Consider the following 19,371-nt stretch of genomic DNA (forward strand, 5'->3'; position numbering starts at 1 on the left):
GATCCAGAATACAATGTCTGGGAACAGTCAGATCCAGAATACAATGTCTGGGAACAGTCAGATCCAGAATACAATGTCTGGGAACAGTCAGATGAAGAATACAATGTCTGGGAACAGTCAGATCCAGAATAAAATGTCTGGGAACAGTCAGATCCAGAATACAATGTCAGGGAACAGTCAGATCCAGAATACAATGTCTGGGAACAGTCAGATCCAGAATACAATGTCTAGGAACAGTCAGATCCAGGATACAATGTCAGGGAACAGTCAGATCCAGAATACAATGTCTGGGAACAGTCAGATCAAGAATACAATGTCAGGGAACAGTCAGATCCAGAATACAATGTCTGGGAACAGTCAGATCAAGAATACAATGTCTGGGAACAGTCAGATCAAGAATACAATGTCTGGGAACAGTCAGATCCAGAATACAATGTCTGGGAACAGTCAGATCCAGAATACAATGTCTGGGAACAGTCAGATCCAGAATACAATGTCTGGGAACAGTCAGATCCAGAATACAATGTCTGGGAACAGTCAGATCCAGAATACAATGTCTGGGAACAGTCAGATCAAGAATACAATGTCTGGGAACAGTCAGATCAAGAAGAATACAATGTCTGGGAACAGTCAGATCAAGAATACAATGTCAGGGAACAGTCAGATCCAGAATACAATGTCTGGGAACAGTCAGATCCAGAATACAATGTCTGGGAACAGTCAGATCCAAAATACAATGTCTGGGAACAGTCAGATCCAGAATACAATGTCTGGGAACAGTCAGATCCAGAATACAATGTCTAGGAACAGTCAGATCCAGGATACAATGTCAGGGAACAGTCAGATCCAGAATACAATGTCTGGGAACAGTCAGATCCAGGATGCAATGTCTGGGAACAGTCAGATCCAGAATACAATGTCTGGGAACAGTCAGATCCAGAATACAATGTCTGGGAACAGTCAGATCCAGAATACAATGTCTGGGAACAGTCAGATCCAGAATACAATGTCAGGGAACAGTCAGATCAAGAATACAATGTCAGGGAACAGTCAGATCCAGAATACAATGTCTGGGAACAGTCAGATCAAGAATACAATGTCTGGGAACAGTCAGATCCAGAATACAATGTCTGGGAACAGTCAGATCCAGAATACAATGTCTGGGAACAGTCAGATCCAGAATACAATGTCTGGGAACAGTCAGATCCAGAATACAATGTCTGGGAACAGTCAGATCCAGAATACAATGTCTGGGAACAGTCAGATCAAGAATACAATGTCTGGGAACAGTCAGATCAAGAAGAATACAATGTCTGGGAACAGTCAGATCAAGAATACAATGTCAGGGAACAGTCAGATCCAGAATACAATGTCTGGGAACAGTCAGATCCAGAATACAATGTCTGGGAACAGTCAGATCCAAAATACAATGTCTGGGAACAGTCAGATCCAGAATACAATGTCTGGGAACAGTCAGATCCAGAATACAATGTCTAGGAACAGTCAGATCCAGGATACAATGTCAGGGAACAGTCAGATCCAGAATACAATGTCTGGGAACAGTCAGATCCAGGATGCAATGTCTGGGAACAGTCAGATCCAGAATACAATGTCTGGGAACAGTCAGATCCAGAATACAATGTCTGGGAACAGTCAGATCCAGAATACAATGTCTGGGAACAGTCAGATCCAGAATACAATGTCAGGGAACAGTCAGATCAAGAATACAATGTCAGGGAACAGTCAGATCCAGAATACAATGTCTGGGAACAGTCAGATCCAGAATACAATGTCTGGGAACAGTCAGATCCAGAATACAATGTCTGGGAACAGTCAGATCCAGAATACAATGTCTGGGAACAGTCAGATCCAGAATACAATGTCTGGGAACAGTCAGATCCAGAATACAATGTCAGGGAACAGTTAGATCCAGAATACAATGTCTGGGAACAGTCAGATCCAGAATACAATGTCTGGGAACAGTCAGATCAAGAATACAATGTCAGGGAACAGTCAGATCCAGAATACAATGTCTGGGAACAGTCAGATCAAGAATACAATGTCTGGGAACAGTCAGATCCAGAATACAATGTCTGGGAACAGTCAGATCCAGAATACAATGTCTGGGAACAGTCAGATGAAGAATACAATGTCTGGGAACAGTCAGATCCAGAATAAAATGTCTGGGAACAGTCAGATCCAGAATACAATGTCAGGGAACAGTCAGATCCAGAATACAATGTCTGGGAACAGTCAGATCCAGAATACAATGTCTAGGAACAGTCAGATCCAGGATACAATGTCAGGGAACAGTCAGATCCAGAATACAATGTCTGGGAACAGTCAGATCAAGAATACAATGTCAGGGAACAGTCAGATCCAGAATACAATGTCTGGGAACAGTCAGATCAAGAATACAATGTCTGGGAACAGTCAGATCAAGAATACAATGTCTGGGAACAGTCAGATCCAGAATACAATGTCTGGGAACAGTCAGATCCAGAATACAATGTCTGGGAACAGTCAGATCCAGAATACAATGTCTGGGAACAGTCAGATCCAGAATACAATGTCTGGGAACAGTCAGATCCAGAATACAATGTCTGGGAACAGTCAGATCAAGAATACAATGTCTGGGAACAGTCAGATCAAGAATACAATGTCAGGGAACAGTCAGATCCAGAATACAATGTCTGGGAACAGTCAGATCCAGAATACAATGTCTGGGAACAGTCAGATCCAAAATACAATGTCTGGGAACAGTCAGATCCAGAATACAATGTCTGGGAACAGTCAGATCCAGAATACAATGTCTGGGAACAGTCAGATCCAGAATACAATGTCTGGGAACAGTCAGATCCAGAATACAATGTCTGGGAACAGTCAGATCCAGGATACAATGTCTGGGAACAGTCAGATCCAGGATACAATGTCAGAGAACAGTCAGATCCAGAATACAATGTCTGGGAACAGTCAGATCCAGAATACAATGTCTGGGAACAGTCAGATCCAGAATACAATGTCTGGGAACAGTCAGATCCAGAATACAATGTCTGGGAACAGTCAGATCCAGAATACAATGTCTGGGAACAGTCAGATCCAGAATACAATGTCTGGGAACAGTCAGATCCAGAATACAATGTCTAGGAACAGTCAGATCCAGAATACAATGTCAGGGAACAGTCAGATCCAGAATACAATGTCTGGGAACAGTCAGACGCAGAATACAATGTCTGGGAACAGTCAGACGCAGAATACAATGTCTGGGAACAGTCAGATCCAGAATACAATGTCTGGGAACAGTCAGATCCAGAATACAATTTTAGGGAACAGTCAGACGCAGAATACAATGTCTGGGAACAGTCAGATCCAGAATACAATGTCTGGGAACAGTCAGACGCAGAATACAATGTCTGGGAACAGTCAGATCAAGAATACAATGTCTGGGAACAGTCAGATCCAGAATACAATGTCTGGGAACAGTCAGACGCAGAATACAATGTCTGGGAACAGTCAGATCCAGAATACAATGTCTGGGAACAGTCAGATCCAGAATACAATGTCTGGGAACAGTCAGATCCAGAATACAATGTCAAGGAACAGTCAGATCCAGAATACAATGTCAAGGAACAGTCAGATCCAGAATACAATGTCAGGGAACAGTCAGATCCAGAATACAATGTCAAGGAACAGTCAGATCCAGAATACAATGTTGGGGAACAGTCAGATCCAGAATACAATGTCTGGGAACAGTCAGATCCAGAATATAATGTCTGGGAACAGTCAGATCCAGGATACAATGTCTGGGAACAGTCAGATCCAGGATACAATGTCAGAGAACAGTCAGATCCAGAATACAATGTCTGGGAACAGTCAGATCCAGAATACAATGTCTGGGAACAGTCGGATCCAGAATACAATGTCTGGGAACAGTCAGATCCAGAATACAATGTCAGGGAACAGTCAGGTCCAGAATACAATGTCAGGGAACAGTCAGATCAAGAATACAATGTCTGGGAACAGTCAGATCCAGAATACAATGTCAGGGAACAGTCAGATCCAGAATACAATGTCAGGGAACAGTCAGACGCAGAATGCAATGTCTGGGATTAGTCAGATCCAGAATACAATGTCAGGGAACAGTCAGATCAAGAATACAATGTCTGGGAACCGTCAGATTCAGAATACAATGTCTGGGAACAGTCAGACGCAGAATACAATGTCTGGGAACAGTCAGATCCAGAATACAATGTCTGGGAACAGTCAGATCCAGAATACAATTTTAGGGAACAGTCAGACGCAGAATACAATGTCTGGGAACAGTCAGATCCAGAATACAATGTCTGGGAACAGTCAGACGCAGAATACAATGTCTGGGAACAGTCAGATCAAGAATACAATGTCTGGGAACAGTCAGATCCAGAATACAATGTCTGGGAACAGTCAGACGCAGAATACAATGTCTGGGAACAGTCAGATCCAGAATACAATGTCTGGGAACAGTCAGATCCAGAATACAATGTCTGGGAACAGTCAGACGCAGAATACAATGTCTGGGAACAGTCAGATCCAGAATACAATGTCTGGGAACAGTCAGATCCAGAATACAATTTTAGGGAACAGTCAGACGCAGAATACAATGTCTGGGAACAGTCAGATCCAGAATACAATTTTAGGGAACAGTCAGACGCAGAATACAATGTCTGGGAACAGTCAGATCCAGAATACAATGTCTGGGAACAGTCAGACGCAGAATACAATGTCTGGGAACAGTCAGATCCAGAATACAATGTCTGGGAACAGTCAGATCCAGAATACAATGTCTGGGAACAGTCAGATCCAGAATATAATGTCTGGGAACAGTCAGATCCAGAATAAAATGTCTGGGAACAGTCAGACGCAGAATACAATGTCTGGGAACAGTCAGATCCAGAATACAATGTCTGGGAACAGTCAGATCCAGAATACAATGTCAGGGAACAGTCAGATCCAGAATACAATGTCTGGGAACAGTCAGATCCAGAATACAATGTCAGGGAACAGTCAGATCCAGAATACAATGTCTGGGAACAGTCAGATCCAGAATACAATGTCTGGGAACAGTCAGATCCAGAATACAATGTCTGGGAACAGTCAGATCCAGGATACAATGTCAGGGAACAGTCAGACGCAGAATACAATATCAGGGAACAGTCAGATCCAGAATACAATGTCTGGGAACAGTCAGATCCAGAATACAATGTCTGGGAACAGTCAGATCCAGAATACAATGTCTGGGAACAGTCAGATCCAGAATACAATGTCTGGGAACAGTCAGATCCAGAATACAATGTCTGGGAACAGTCAGATCCAGGATACAATGTCTGGGAACAGTCAGACGCAGAATACAATGTCTGGGAACAGTCAGATCCAGAATACAATGTCTGGGAACAGTCAGATCCAGAATACAATGTCTGGGAACAGTCAGACGCAGAATACAATGTCTGGGAACAGTCAGATCCAGAATACAATGTCTGGGAAAAGTCAGATCCAGAATACAATGTCTGGGAACAGTCAGATCCAGGATACAATGTCAGGGAACAGTCAGACGCAGAATACAATATCAGGGAACAGTCAGATCCAGAATACAATGTCTGGGAACAGTCAGATCCAGAATACAATGTCTGGGAACAGTCAGATCCAGAATACAATGTCTGGGAACAGTCAGATCCAGAATACAATGTCTGGGAACAGTCAGATCCAGAATACAATGTCAGGGAACAGTCAGACACAGAATACAATGTCTGGGAACAGTCAGATCCAGAATACAATGTCTGGGAACAGTCAGATCCAGAATACAATGTCTGGGAACAGTCAGATCCAGAATACAATGTCTGGGAACAGTCAGATCCAGGATACAATGTCAGGGAACAGTCAGACGCAGAATACAATGTCTGGGAACAGTCAGATCCAGAATACAATGTCTGGGAACAGTCAGATCCAGAATACAATGTCTGGGAACAGTCAGATCCAGAATACAATGTCTGGGAACAGTCAGATCCAGGATACAATGTCTGGGAACAGTCAGATCCAGAATACAATGTCTGGGAACAGTCAGATCCAGAATACAATGTCTGGGAACAGTCAGATCCAGAATACAATGTCTGGGAACAGTCAGATCCAGGATACAATGTCTGGGAACAGTCAGACGCAGAATACAATGTCTGGGAACAGTCAGATCCAGAATACAATGTCTGGGAACAGTCAGATCCAGAATAAAATGTCTGGGAACAGTCAGCTCTAAAATACAATGTAACTGTGACTGTTTCCTTCCAATTGTATTCTGCGTCTGACTGTTCCCAGACATTGTATTCAACAGTTGGCTGTTTCCTGACACTGTGTTCTATATCTGTTTTCTGACAATCTTAAGGAACTGTCAGACACAGAAAACAGTGTCATTGAATTTTTTGAAAAAAAAATAAAAAAATGTAGATACAGGGAACAGGTAATTACAGAATACAATGTTAAGGGAGATTCAGACTCACAGGTTCAGGTTGCTAAGGAACATTCAGAAACAGAGGAAACAAGTGATGGATACGGAAAACTGTGTACAGGGGTCACTGGAACCGGTTATAGGAGTTCATCTTCTCATGAAGGCATCTCACCTGGTTCAGAAGGAAGTCCATAGAGGGTGTCAGTCAGAGGGGTCCAGACACAAGCAGTGGAGGCCTGGGCACCGGTTTTAGGGTAGGGGTCCAGACACAAGCAGTGGAGGCCTGGGCACCGGTTTTAGGGTAGGGGTCCAGACACAAGCAGTGGAGGCCTGGGCACCGGTTTTAGGGTAGGGGTCCAGACCCTGGCACAAGCACAGTGGAGGCCTGGGCACCGGTTTTAGGGTAGGGGTCCAGACCCTGGCACAAGCACAGTGGAGGCCTGAGCACTGTCACATGTAGGTCTGGAGAACACAGGACCCCATTTAACCCTTCAGATGTCAGTGTGACCCTTTCCCTATCAGACAGGGCCCTGCTGAGGATGCGGAATCTCTCAGAGACCCTCAGAGTTCGAATTAACCAACTCCCATCCGGAGATTTGATGTGTGCAGGTGAGGCAGCGGTTACTGATTAACTGCAGAGTAAACACATGCAATCAGACAGACGGAGATTGGCTTCTGTGTCATGCAGGAAACAACTAACAAACACGAGAAGCTGCCAGTCTTATAGGCGATGGTCCACTGAGTTACCCTAAGGAACGCGTGTGTGTGTGGGTGTGCGCGCTTCTCCTTTATCGCCTCTCCGTTCTGAAGACAATTCACAATACAAAGACAATCTGACTCCACATAGTAGAGTTGACTTCCTGTTGACCTGACCATGCGGGTAAGTGTCCTGACTTTACTGGCTACATGCTTGCCTTAGGTCAGTGACATAGGTCAGGTGGTGAGCCTTGGTGGCCTCCATGTCTCTCCTACAGATATATTTTACCATTTGTGGTCTTACAATAAATAGGAATGGAAGTGTCCATCCAGGTTACCCCCCCAGAAGGTGAACAAACTCCAAGCTCTGTTCATGGAGTGCGTTCTGACCATCAACCCAAATGTTCTACATACATAGGACTAAACCTGATCTGGACAAGCCACAGACATGAATTGGCGGGAGATCTGAATCTGGATGTGTATAGACGGTTCTGGTTGTGTAGGGGAATCTGGTTGTGTATAGGAGGGTCTGGTTAAGTATAGGGGGTTCTGATTGTGTAGGGTGGATCTGGTCCTGTTTAGGGGTTCTGGTTGTGTAGGGGGGGGGGGTTCTGGTTGTGTAGGGTGGATTTGGTTGTGCATAGGAGGTTCTGGTTGTGTATAGGGGTTCTGGTTGTGTATAGGGGATCTGATTGTATATATGGGGTTCTGGTTGTGTATAGAGGGATCTGATTGTTTATAGGGGGTTCTAGTTGTCTATAGGGGGTTCTGGTTGTGTAGAGTGGATTTGGTTGTGTATAGGAGGTTCTAGTCATGTATAGAAAGTTCTGGTTGTTTATGATGGATTCTGGTTGTGTATAGGGGGATCTGGCTGTGTATAGGGGGATCTGGCTGTGTAGGGTGAATCTGGTAGTGTAGGGGAGATCTGGCTGTGTATAGTGGGTTCTGGTTGTGTAGGGTGGATATAGCTGTGTAGGGTGAATCTGGTTCTGGTTGTGTAGGCTGGATCTGGTTCTGCAAAGGGGTTTCTGTAGAGTGGGTTCTGGTTGTGTATAGGAGGTTCTGGTTGTGTATAGGAGGTTCTGGTTGTGTATAGGAGGTTCTGGTTGTGTATAGGGGTTCTAGTTGTGTATATAGGGTTCTGGTTGTGTATAGGGGGATCTGGTTGTTTATAGGGGGTTCTAGTTGTGTATAGCAGGTTCTGGTTGTTTATAGGGGGATCTGGTTGTTTATAGGGGGTTCTAGTTGTGTATAGGGGGTTCTGGTTGTGTATAGGGGGTTCTGGTTGTTTATAGGGGGTTCTGGTTGTGTATAGGGGGTTCTGGTTGTGTATAGGGGGTTCTGGTTGTGTATAGGGGTTCTAGTTGTGTATATAGGGTTCTGGTTGTGTATATAGGGTTCTGATTGTGTATAGGGGGATCTGGTTGTTTATAGGGGGATCTGGTTGTGTATAGGGGGTTTTAGTTGTGTATAGGGGGTTCTGGTTGTGTATATAGGGTTCTGGTTGTGTATATAGGGTTCTGGTTGTGTATATAGGGTTCTGGTTGTGTATAGGGGGATCTGGTTGTGTATAGGGGGTTTTAGTTGTGTATATAGGGTTCTGGTTGTGTATAGGGGGATCTGGTTGTTTATAGGGGGTTCTAGTTGTGTATAGCAGGTTCTGGTTGTTTATAGGGGGATCTGGTTGTTTATAGGGGGTTCTGGTTGTGTATAGGGGGTTCTGGTTGTGTATAGGGGGTTCTGGTTGTTTATAGGGGGTTCTGGTTGTGTATAGGGGGTTCTGGTTGTGTATAGTGGGTTCTGGTTGTTTATAGGGGGTTCTGGTTGTGTATAGGGGGTTCTGGTTGTGTATAGGGGGTTCTGGTTGTTTATAGGGGGTTCTGGTTGTGTATAGGGGGTTCTGACTGTGTAAAGAGGGTTCTGGTTGTGTTTGGGTGGATCTGGTTGTATATGGTGGGTTCTGGTTATGTAGGGTGGATCTGGTTGTGCATAGGGGGGTTCTAGTTGTGTATGGTGGGTTCTGGTTGTGTATAGTAGGATCTGGTTGTGTAGGGTGGATATGGTTGTACATAGGGGGTTCTGGTTGTATAGGGTGGATCAGGTTGTGTATAGGGGGGGATCGGGTTGTGTAGGGGGTTCTGGTTGTATGGGGTGGATCAGGTTGTATATCGGGGGGATCAGGTTGTATAGGGGGTTCTGGTTGTATAGGGTGGATCAGGTTGTGTATAGGGGGGATCAGGTTGTGTATAGGGGTGGATCAGGTTGTGTAGAGGGATCTGGTTGTATGGGGTGGATCAGGTTGTATAGGGTGGATCAGGTTGTGTATAGGGGGGTTCTGGTTGTATAGGGGGGGATCAGGTTGTATATAGGGGGGATCAGGTTGTATAGGGGGATCAGGTTGTATAGGGGGGATCAGGTTGTATAGGGGGGATCAGGTTGTATAGGGGGGATCAGGTTGTATAGGGGGGATCAGGTTGTATAGGGGGGGATCGGGTTGTGTAGAGGGTTCTGGTTGTATGGGGTGGATCAGGTTGTATAGGGTGGATCAGGTTGTGTATAGGGGGGTTCTGGTTGTATAGGGGGGGATCAGGTTGTATATAGGGGGGATCAGGTTGTATAGGGGGATCAGGTTGTATAGGGGGGATCAGGTTGTATAGGGGGGATCAGGTTGTATAGGGGGGATCAGGTTGTATAGGGGGGATCAGGTTGTATATCGGGGGGATCAGGTTGTGTATAGGGGGTTCTGGTTGTATAGGGGGGGATCAGGTTGTATAGGGGGATCAGGTTGTATAGGGGGGATCAGGTTGTATAGGGGGGATCAGGTTGTGTATAGGGGGTTCTGGTTGTATAGGGGGGGATCAGGTTGTATATAGGGGGGGATCAGGTTGTGTATAAGGGGGATCAGGTTGTATAGGGGGTTCTGGTTGTATAGGGTGGATCAGGTTGTGTATAGGGGGGTTCTGGTTGTATTGGGTGGATCAGGTTGTATGGGGGGTTCTGGTTGTATGGGGGGGATCAGGTTGTTTAAAGGGGGGTTCTGGTTGTTTATAGGGGGGTTCTGATTGTATATGGGGGTTCTGGTTGTATGGGGGGGATCAGGGTGTGTATAGGGGGGGGGGTCAGGTTGTGTATAGGGGGTTCTGGTTGTATGGGGGGGTCAGGGTGTGTATGGGGGGATCAGGTTGTGTATAGGGGGTTCTGGTTGTGTATAGGGGGGATCAGGTTGTGTATAGGGGGGGATCAGGTTGTGTATAGGGGGGGGGATCAGGTTGTGTAGGGGGGATCAGGTTGTGTATAGGGTGGATCAGGTTGTGTATAGGGGGGTCAGGTTGTGTATAGGGGGGGATCAGGTTGTATAGGGGGGGTCAGGTTGTGTATAAGGGGGTCAGGTTGTGTATAGGGGGGGTCAGGTTGTGTATAGGGGGGATCGGGTTGTGTAGAGGGATCTGGTTGTATGGGGTGGATCAGGTTGTGTATAAGGGGGATCAGGTTGTATAGGAGGTTCTGGTTGTATAGGTTGGATCAGGTTGTATAGGGTGGATTAGGTTGTATGGGGTGGATCAGGTTGTGTATAGGGGGGGATCAGGTTGTATAGGGTGGATCAGGTTGTGTATAGGGGGGTTCTGGTTGTATAGGGGGGATCAGGTTGTATAGGGGGGATCAGGTTGTATATAGGGTGGATCAGGTTGTATGGGGTGGATCAGGTTGTATATAGGGTAGATCAGGTTGTATATAGGGGGGATCAGGTTGTATAGGGGGTTCTGGTTGTATGGGGGATCAGGTTGTGTATAGGGGGGATGAGGTTGTATAGGGGGTTTCTGGTTGTATGGGGGGGGGGATCAGGGTGTGTATAGGGGGTTCTGGTTGTATGGGGGGGGGGTCATGTTGTGTATAGGGGGGTTCTGGCTCTTTCCAGGCTAGGAGTGGATTGGCCGGAGGTGATGTGCTCAGTGTACTTTCCCTGTAAGTTGGGGGACAATCCTATCACCAGGGAATTCCCCTCCCATCTCCACCATAGAAAAAACAATATGGCCGCCCTCTGGATGTCAGTACACCCTCCCCCGCATTACTGGGCCACACCCCATTGATCAACAAATCACCCAGAAAGGGCAATGCACTCTAAGTGACCCTGGAAGGGGCGGCATTTACACCTCAGACATTAGGCTGACTCCAGAAAGGTGGGATCTACTTTATGGGTATCTGAGTGACCCTGGAAGGGGTGGTACTCACACTTTGTACATAGGAGTGACACTGGAGGGGGCGATACTTACACTCTGTACATAGGAGTGACCCTGGAAGGGGCGGATCTCACACTCTGTACATAGGAGTGACCCTGGAAGGGGTGGTACTTACATTTTGTAGGTCTAAGTGAACCTGGAGGGGGCGATACTTATATTCTGCACATATCAGTGACCCTGGGAGGGGTGGCACTTATATTTTCTAGGTCTGAGTGACCTTGAAAGGGGCGGTACTTATATTCTGCACACAGGAGTGACCTCAGAGGGGGCGGTACTTACACTGCGGATGACAGATGAGACGATCTCATGAATCTCAGAGGAGACCTGGTTGTTGCTCATGGCAGAGATGAAGGACAGGGATGACGGCTGGTTGGTGGGCAGAGACCTCTGGATCACTATGGGGGGGCTCTTGGTCAGCCCTTCTCCTTATCGCACAGTCGCTGCGGGGGGCTTCCAGGCATCATAACCTGACAGAGAGAGAGAGATAGAGTGACATCATCCGTCTGATAGTGACATCATAGAGGAGGAGAAAGTGACATCACCCGTCTGATAGTGACATCATAGAGGAAGAGAAAGTGACATCACCCGTCTGATAGTGACATCATAGAGGAAGAGAAAGTGACATCACCTGTCTGATAGTGACATCATAGAGGAGGAGAAAGTGACATCATAAGTCTGATAGTGACATCATAGAGGAGGAGAAAGTGACATCACCCGTCTGATAAGAGGAAGAGAAAGTGATATCACCCGTCTGATAATGAGGGCGCAGAGCAGTGATTTAATGGGGAACCTGCGCTCACAGGGAGAGGATGGCACTGACCTCCCCCGATGCGACACTATGGGAGTCACCGGGTCTATGTTTGTGTCACCAGGACACTGTGCACATGGTGCTAATAACAGACTACATAGACACCCCGGGGGGCAAGAACATGCAGGAGAGACTAATAATGTGTCCTTTACAGGAACATTTCTGCCATGACTGACACCTGCTGGTGGGCGCTGGTACTACACTAGTCCTGCGCTCTCCCCTCCTGCGCTCTTCCCTCCTGTGCTCTTCTCTCCTGCGCTCTCCCCTCCTGCGCTCTCCCCTCTTGCGCTCTCCTCTCCTGCTCTCTCCCGTCCTGCACTCTTCCCTCCTGTGCTCTCCTCTCCTGCGCTCTCCTCTCCTCCTGCACTCTCCCCTCCTGTGCACTCTGATCCTGCGCTCTTCCCTCCTGCGCTGTTCCCTCCTGTGCTCTCCTCTCCTGTGCTCTTCTCTCCTGTGCTCTCCTCTCCTGTGCTCTCCCCTCCTGAGCTCTCCTCTCCTGTGCTCTCTCCTCTCCTGTGCGCTCTCCCCTCCTGCGCTCTCCCCTCCTGCGCTCTCCCCTCTTGCGCTCTCCTCTCCTGCTCTCTCCCGTCCTGCACTCTTCCCTCCTGTGCTCTCCTCTCCTGCGCTCTCCTCTCCTCCTGCACTCTCCCCTCCTGTGCACTCTGATCCTGCGCTCTTCCCTCCTGCGCTCTTCCCTCCTGTGCTCTCCTCTCCTGTGCTCTTCTCTCCTGTGCTCTCCTCTCCTGTGCTCTCCCCTCCTGAGCTCTCCTCTCCTGTGCTCTCTCCTCTCCTGTGCGCTCTCCCCTCCTGCGCTCTCCCCTCCTGCGCTCTCCCCTCTTGCGCTCTCCTCTCCTGCTCTCTCCCGTCCTGCACTCTTCCCTCCTGTGCTCTCCTCTCCTGCGCTCTCCTCTCCTGCGCTCTCCTCTCCTCCTGCACTCTCCCCTCCTGTGCACTCTGATCCTGCGCTCTTCCCTCCTGCGCTCTTCCCTCCTGTGCTCTCCTCTCCTGTGCTCTTCTCTCCTGTGCTCTCCTCTCCTGTGCTCTCCCCTCCTGAGCTCTCCTCTCCTGTGCTCTCTCCTCTCCTGTGCGCTCTCCCCTCCTGCGCTCTCCCCTCCTGCGCTCTCCTCTCCTGCGCTCTCCTCTCCTGCGCTCTCCCCTCCTGAGCGCTCTTCTCCTGCGCTCTGCCCTCTTGCACTCTCCCCTCTTGCACTCTCCTCTCTTGAGCTCTCCTCTCTTGCGCTCTCCTCTCTTGCGCTCTCCTCTCTTGCGCTCTCCTCTCTTGCGCTCTCCTCTCCTGCGCTCTCCCCTCCTGAGCTCTCCTCTCCTGCGCTTTCCTCTCCTGGGCTATCCCCTCCTGCGCTCTCCTCTCCTGCGCTCTCCTCTCCTGCGCTCTCCTCTCCTCCTGCACTCTCCCCTCCTGTGCACTCTGATCCTGCGCTCTCCTCTCCTGCTCTCTCCTGTCCTGCACTCTTCCCTCCTGTGCTCTCCTCTCCTGCGCTCTCCTCTCCTCCTGTGCTCTCCCCTTCTGCACTCTCCTCTCCTGCGCTCTTCTCCTGTGCTCTCCCCTTCTGCACTCTCCTCTCCTTCGCTCTCCCCTCCTTCGCTCTCCCTTCCTGCGCTCTCCCCTCCTATTCTCTCCCCTTCAGGGCTCTCTCCTCTCCTGCGCTTTCCGGTCCTGCGCTCTCCCCGCCTGCACTCTCCTCTTCTGCCCTCTGCCCTCTCCTCTCCTGCGCTATCCCACGCTCTCCCCTCCTGTGCTCTGCTCTACCGCTCTCTCTTCTCCTGCGCTCTCCTCTCCTGCGCTCTCCCCTCCTGCATTCTCCTCTCCTGTGCACGTCTCTCCCCTCCAACGCTCTCGCCTCCTGGGCTCTCCTTTCCTGTGCTGTCTCTTCCTGGGCTCTCTTCACCTGCACTCTCCTCTCTTGTGCTCTCCTCTCCTGTGTTCTCCCCTCCTTTGCTCTCCCCTAATGTGCGCTCTTCTCCTGCGCTCTCCCCTCCTGTGCGATCTTCTCCTGCGCTCTCCCCTTTTGCGCTCTCCTCTCCTGCGCTCTCCCCTACTGAACTCTTCTTTCCTGCGCTCTTCCCTCCTGTGCTCTAGTCTCCTGTGCTCTCCTCTCCTGCGCTCTCCCCTCTATGAGCTCTCCCCTCCTGTGCTCTCCCCTCCTGTGCTCTCCCCTCCTGTGCGCTCTTCTCCTGCACTCTCCCCTCCTGAGCGCTCTTCTCCTGCGCTCTCCCCTCTTGCGCTCTCCCCTATTGCACTCTCCTCTCCTGCGCTCTCCTCTCCTGCGCTCTCCCCTCCTGAGCTCTCCTCTCCTGCGCTATCCCGTGCTCTCACCTCCTGTGCTCTGCTCTACCGCACTCTCCTCTCCTGCGCTCTCCCCTAATGCGTTCTCACCTCCTGCATTCTCCTCTCCTGCGCACTTCTCTCCCCTCCAACGCTCTCGCCTCCTGGGCTCTCCTTTCCTGTGCTGTCTCTTACTGGGCTCTCTTCACCTTTGCGCTCCCGTCTTGTGCTCTCCTCTGCTGCGCTCTCCCCTCCTGAGCTCTCCTCTCCTGCACTCTCCTCTCCTGGGCTATCCCCTCCTGCACTCTCCCCTCCTGCGCTCTCTGATCCTGCGCTCTCTGATCCTGCTCTCTCCTGTCCTGCACTCTCCCCTCCTGCGCTCTTCTCTCCTCCTGCTTTCTCCCCTCCTGCACTCTCCTCTCTTGCGCTCTCCTCTCCTCCTGCACTCTCCACCCCTGTGCTCTCCTCCTGCACTCTCCACTCCTGGGCCCTCCTCTCCTCCTGCACTCTTCTCTCCTTGGTCCTGGTCTCCTGCACTCTCCTCTCCTGCGCTCTCCCCTCCTGTGATAGCCTCTCCTGTGTTCTTCTCTCCTGCTGCCCTCCTCTCCCAAAATCTCTCCCCGCCTGCGCTCTCCCCTACTGCACTCCCTTCTCCCTCGCTCCCCTCTCCTGCGCTCTCCCCTCCTGTGCTCCCCTCTCCTGCACTCTCCCCTCCTGCACTCTCCACTCCTGCACTCTCCTCCCCTGCGCTTTCCCTTCCTGCGCTCTCTTCTTCTGCGCTCTCCCCTCCTGCACTCTCCTCTCCTGTGCTCTCCCCTCCTGGGCTCTGCTCTCCTGCGCTCTCCTCTCCTTCTCTCTCCCCTCCTGCGCACTCCTCTCCTGCTCCCTCCTGTCCTGCGCTCTCCCCTCCTGCGGTCTCCTCTGGCATTCTCCCCTCCTACACTCTCCCCTCATGCGCTCTCCTTTCCTGCGCTGTTCGCTCCTGCGCTCTCCTCTCCTCCTGTGCTCTCTGATCCTGTGCTCTCCTCTCCTGGGCTCTCCCCTCCTGTGCTCTCCTCTCCTCCTGCGCTCTCTGATCCTATGCTCTTCTCCTGCGCTCTCTCTTCCTGCGCTTTCCAGTCCTGCGCTCTCCTGCACTCTCCCTTCCTGCACTTTCCCTTCCTGCGATCTCCTCTCCTGTGCTCTCATCTCCTTCTGCATTCTCTCCTCCTGCTCTCTCCGATCCTGTGCTCCCCTCTCCTGCGCTCTCCTCTCCTCTCGCTCTGTCCTCTTCTCCTGCGCCCTCCCCTCCTACGCTCTTCAATCCTGTGCACTCCTCTCCGGCACTCTCCTCTCTCCCACCGCGCTCTCCTCCTGCACTCTCCCTGTAACAGAACCTCAGACCCACACTGTACTTGTGGTCTTCCGTCAGTATACGGCTTCCTCGCAGTCATGAACATAGATATCAAATCCCAGCCGCTGTCATACAAAACTAGCCTGACACTTAGCTTGTATACTGGAAACAACTAACTCCTTTATTAAAACAAAGAGACTTTTATACACTTTAGAAGTAGGTCGGTCACTACATGAATATTTACCCAAAACATCACACAATGAACAGCTAACGAGGTACAGCTGACTCATGGCTAATCCCATCTAGACAAGGTTATCATTCACATGCCAATTAGCTCAGCGTACTTAAGTCAGCCTGGAAGCCCAGACTGCCGACACCAAACGTAAAACAAGATACAAATACACATATTATAGTGTAAATACTGAGAACCCACAGTAAACAATAGATGATCAAATCAACATGATTTACAATCCATGGAAGACAGGTGTTTGGGCTGATGGCATGCATCTGTTACAAGTCTGATCAACTGAGCAGTCCAAACCATCAATTTATCTGTCACATAGTTTTTTTCAGTCTCACTGACGGTACCGTCACACTCCCCTCCTGCGCTCTCCTCTCCTGCACTCTCCTTTCCCCCGCGATCTCCTCTCCTCCTGCACTCTCCCCTCCTGCACTCTCCTCTCCTAGACTCTCCCCTCCTGTGCTATCCTCTCCTGCGCTCTCCTCTCCTCCTGGGCTCTCCCCTCCTGTGCTTTCCCATCTTGCGCTATTCCTTCCTGTGCTCTCCTCTCCTCTCCTGTGCTTTCCCCTATTGCGCTCTTCTCTCCTGCGCTCTCCCCTGCTGTGCTCTCCTCTATTGGGCTCTCCTCTCCTGCACTTTTCTCTCCTCCTGTGCTCTCCCTTATTGCGCTCTCCTCTCCTGCACTCTTCCCTCCTAAACTCTCCTCTCCTGCGCTCTTCCCTCTTGCGCTCTCCTCTCCTGCGCTCTCCCCTGCTGTGCTCTCCTCTATTGGGCTCTCTTGCGCTCTCCCCTCTTGCGCTCTCCTCTCCTGCGCTCCCCCCTCCTGCGCTCTCCCCTCCTGCGCTCTCCTCTGCTGTGCTCTCCTCTGCTGCGCTCTCCTCTCTTGCGCTCTCCCCTCCTGAGCTCTCCTCTCCTGCGCTCTCCCCTCTTGCGATCTCCTCTCCTGCACTCTCCCCTCCTGAGCTCTCCTCTCCTGCGCTCTCCCCTCCTGAGCTCTCCTCTCCTCTGCTCTGCCCTATTGGACTCTCCTTTCTTGCGCTCTTCTCCCCTGTGTTCTCCTCCCCTGCGCTCTCCCCTCTTGCTCTCTCCTGCGCTCTCCCCCCCTTTGCTCTCCTCTCCTGCGCTCTCCCCCCCTGTGCTCTCCTCTTTTGCGCTCTCCCCCCCTGTGCTCTCCTCTCCTGCGCTCTCCCCTCCTGCGCTCTCCTCTCCTGCGCTCTCCCCCCTGCGCTCTCCTCTCCTGCGCTCTCCCCCCTGCGCTCTCCTCTCCTGCGCTCCCCCCTCCTGCGCTCTCCCCTCCTGCGCTCTCCTCTGCTGTGCTCTCCTCTGCTGCGCTCTCCTCTCTTGCGCTCTCCCCTCCTGAGCTCTCCTCTCCTGCGCTCTCCCCTCTTGCGATCTCCTCTCCTGCACTCTCCCCTCCTGAGCTCTCCTCTCCTGCGCTCTCCCCTCCTGAGCTCTCCTCTCCTCTGCTCTGCCCTATTGGACTCTCCTTTCTTGCGCTCTTCTCCCCTGTGCTCTCCTCCCCTGCGCTCTCCCCTCTTGCGCTCTCCTGCGCTCTCCCCCCCTTTGCTCTCCTCTCCTGCGCTCTCCCCCCCTGTGCTCTCCTCTTTTGCGCTCTCCCCCCCTGTGCTCTCCTCTCCTGCGCTCTCCCCTCCTGCGCTCTCCTCTCCTGCGCTCTCCCCCCTGCGCTCTCCTCTCCTGTGCTCTCCCCCCCTGCGCTCTTCTCTCCTTCACTTTCCCCTCCTGTGCTCTCCTTTCCTGTGCTCTCCCCTCCTGCACTCCCCCCCGCGCTCAACTCTCCTGCACTCTCCTCTCCTGTGCTCTCCTTTCCTGTGCTCTCCTTTCCTGTGCTCTCCCCCCCTGCGCTCTTCTCTCCTTCACTTTCCCCTCCTGTGCTCTCCCCCCCTGCGCTCTTCTCTCCTGCACTCTCCTCTCCTGCGCTCCCCCCCTGCGCTCTCCTCTCCTTTGCTCTCCCCTCCTGTGCTCTCCCCCCCTGCGCTCTCCTCTCCTGTGCTCTTCTTTCCTGTGCTCTCTTCTCCTGTGCTCTCCTTTCCTGTGCTCTCCCCTCCTGTGCTCTCCCCTCTGCACCCTCCCCGCCTGAGCTCTCCTCTCCTGCGCTCTCCTCTCCTGCGCTCTCTTCTCCTGCACTCTCCTCTCCTGCACTCTCCTCTCCTGCACTCTCCTCTCCTGCACTCTCCTCTCCTGCACTCTCCTTGCCTGTGCTCTCCCCTCCTGCGCTCTCCTCTCCTGCGCTCTTCTCTCTTGAGCTCTCCTCTCCTGCGCTCTCCCCTCCTGCGCTCTCCCCTCCTGTGCTCTGCCCTATTGGACTCTCCTTTCTTGCGCTCTTCTCCCTTGTGCTCTCCTCTCCTGCGCTCTCCCCTCTTGCGCTCTCCTGCGCTCTCCCCCCCTGTGCTCTCCCCCCCTGTGCTCTCCTCTCCTGCGCTCTCCCCCCCTGTGCTCTCCTCTTCTGCGTTCTCCCCCCCTGTGCTCTCCTCTCCTGCGCTCTCCCCTCCTGCGCTCTCCCCTCCTGCGCTCTCCTCTCCTCCTGCGCTCTCCCCCCTGCGCTCTCCTCTCCTGTGCTCTCCCCCCCCCCCGCGCTCTTCTCTCCTTCACTTTCCCCTCCTGTGCTCTCCGTTCCTGTGCTCTCCCCTCCTGCGCTCCCCCCCCTGCGCTCTTCTCTCCTGCACTCTCCTCTCCTGTGCTCTCCTTTCCTGTGCTCTCCCCCCTGCGCTCTACTCTCCTGCACTCTCCTCTCCTGTGCTCTCCTTTCCTGTGCTCTCCTTTCCTGTGCTCTCCCCCCCTGCGCTCTTCTCTCCTTCACTTTCCCCTCCTGTGCTCTCCCCCCCTGCGCTCTTCTCTCCTGCACTCTCCCCTCCTGCGCTCTCCCCTCCTGCGCTCTCCTCTCCTTTGCTCTCCCCTCCTGTGCTCTCCCCCCCTGCGCTCTCCTCTCCTGCGCTCTCCTCTTCTGCGCTCTCCTCTCCTGCACTCTCCTCTCCTGCACTCTCCTCTCCTGCACTCTCTTCTCCTGCGCTCTCCTCTCCTGCGCTCTCTTCTCCTGCGCTCTCCCCTCCTGCATTCTCCCCTCCTGCATTCTCCCCTCCTGCGCTCTCCCCTCCTGCGCTCTCCCCTCCTGCACTCTCCTCTCCTGCACTCTCCCCTCCTGCACTCTCCCCTCCTGCGCTCTCCTCTCCTGTGCTCTCTTCTCCTGCGCTCTCCCCTCCTGCGCTCTCCTCTCCTGCGCTCTCCTCTCCTGCGCTCTCTCCTCTCCTGTGCTCTCCTCTCCTGCGCTCTCCTCTCCTGCA

At 51.7% G+C, this 19,371-nt stretch overlaps 1 protein-coding gene across 2 annotated transcripts in view; it reads right to left on the reverse strand.

The window, feature by feature from the left end:
• The window catches only part of SLC4A2 (solute carrier family 4 member 2), a 154,557-nt gene that overhangs the window by 90,303 nt on the left and 44,883 nt on the right, over positions 1 to 19,371 (reverse strand). For both annotated transcript variants that reach the window (XM_082257960.1, XM_082257961.1), the window contains exon 2: positions 11,686 to 11,873. In XM_082257960.1, the coding sequence (XP_082114086.1) occupies positions 11,686 to 11,745 (60 nt within the window). In that variant the 5' untranslated portion in view covers positions 11,746 to 11,873. The remainder of the gene's footprint in view (positions 1 to 11,685; positions 11,874 to 19,371) is intronic.

This window comes from Pelophylax lessonae, assembly GCF_965119305.1.
Source record: "Pelophylax lessonae genome assembly, chromosome: 5".
Classification (NCBI taxonomy): domain Eukaryota; kingdom Metazoa; phylum Chordata; class Amphibia; order Anura; family Ranidae; genus Pelophylax; species Pelophylax lessonae.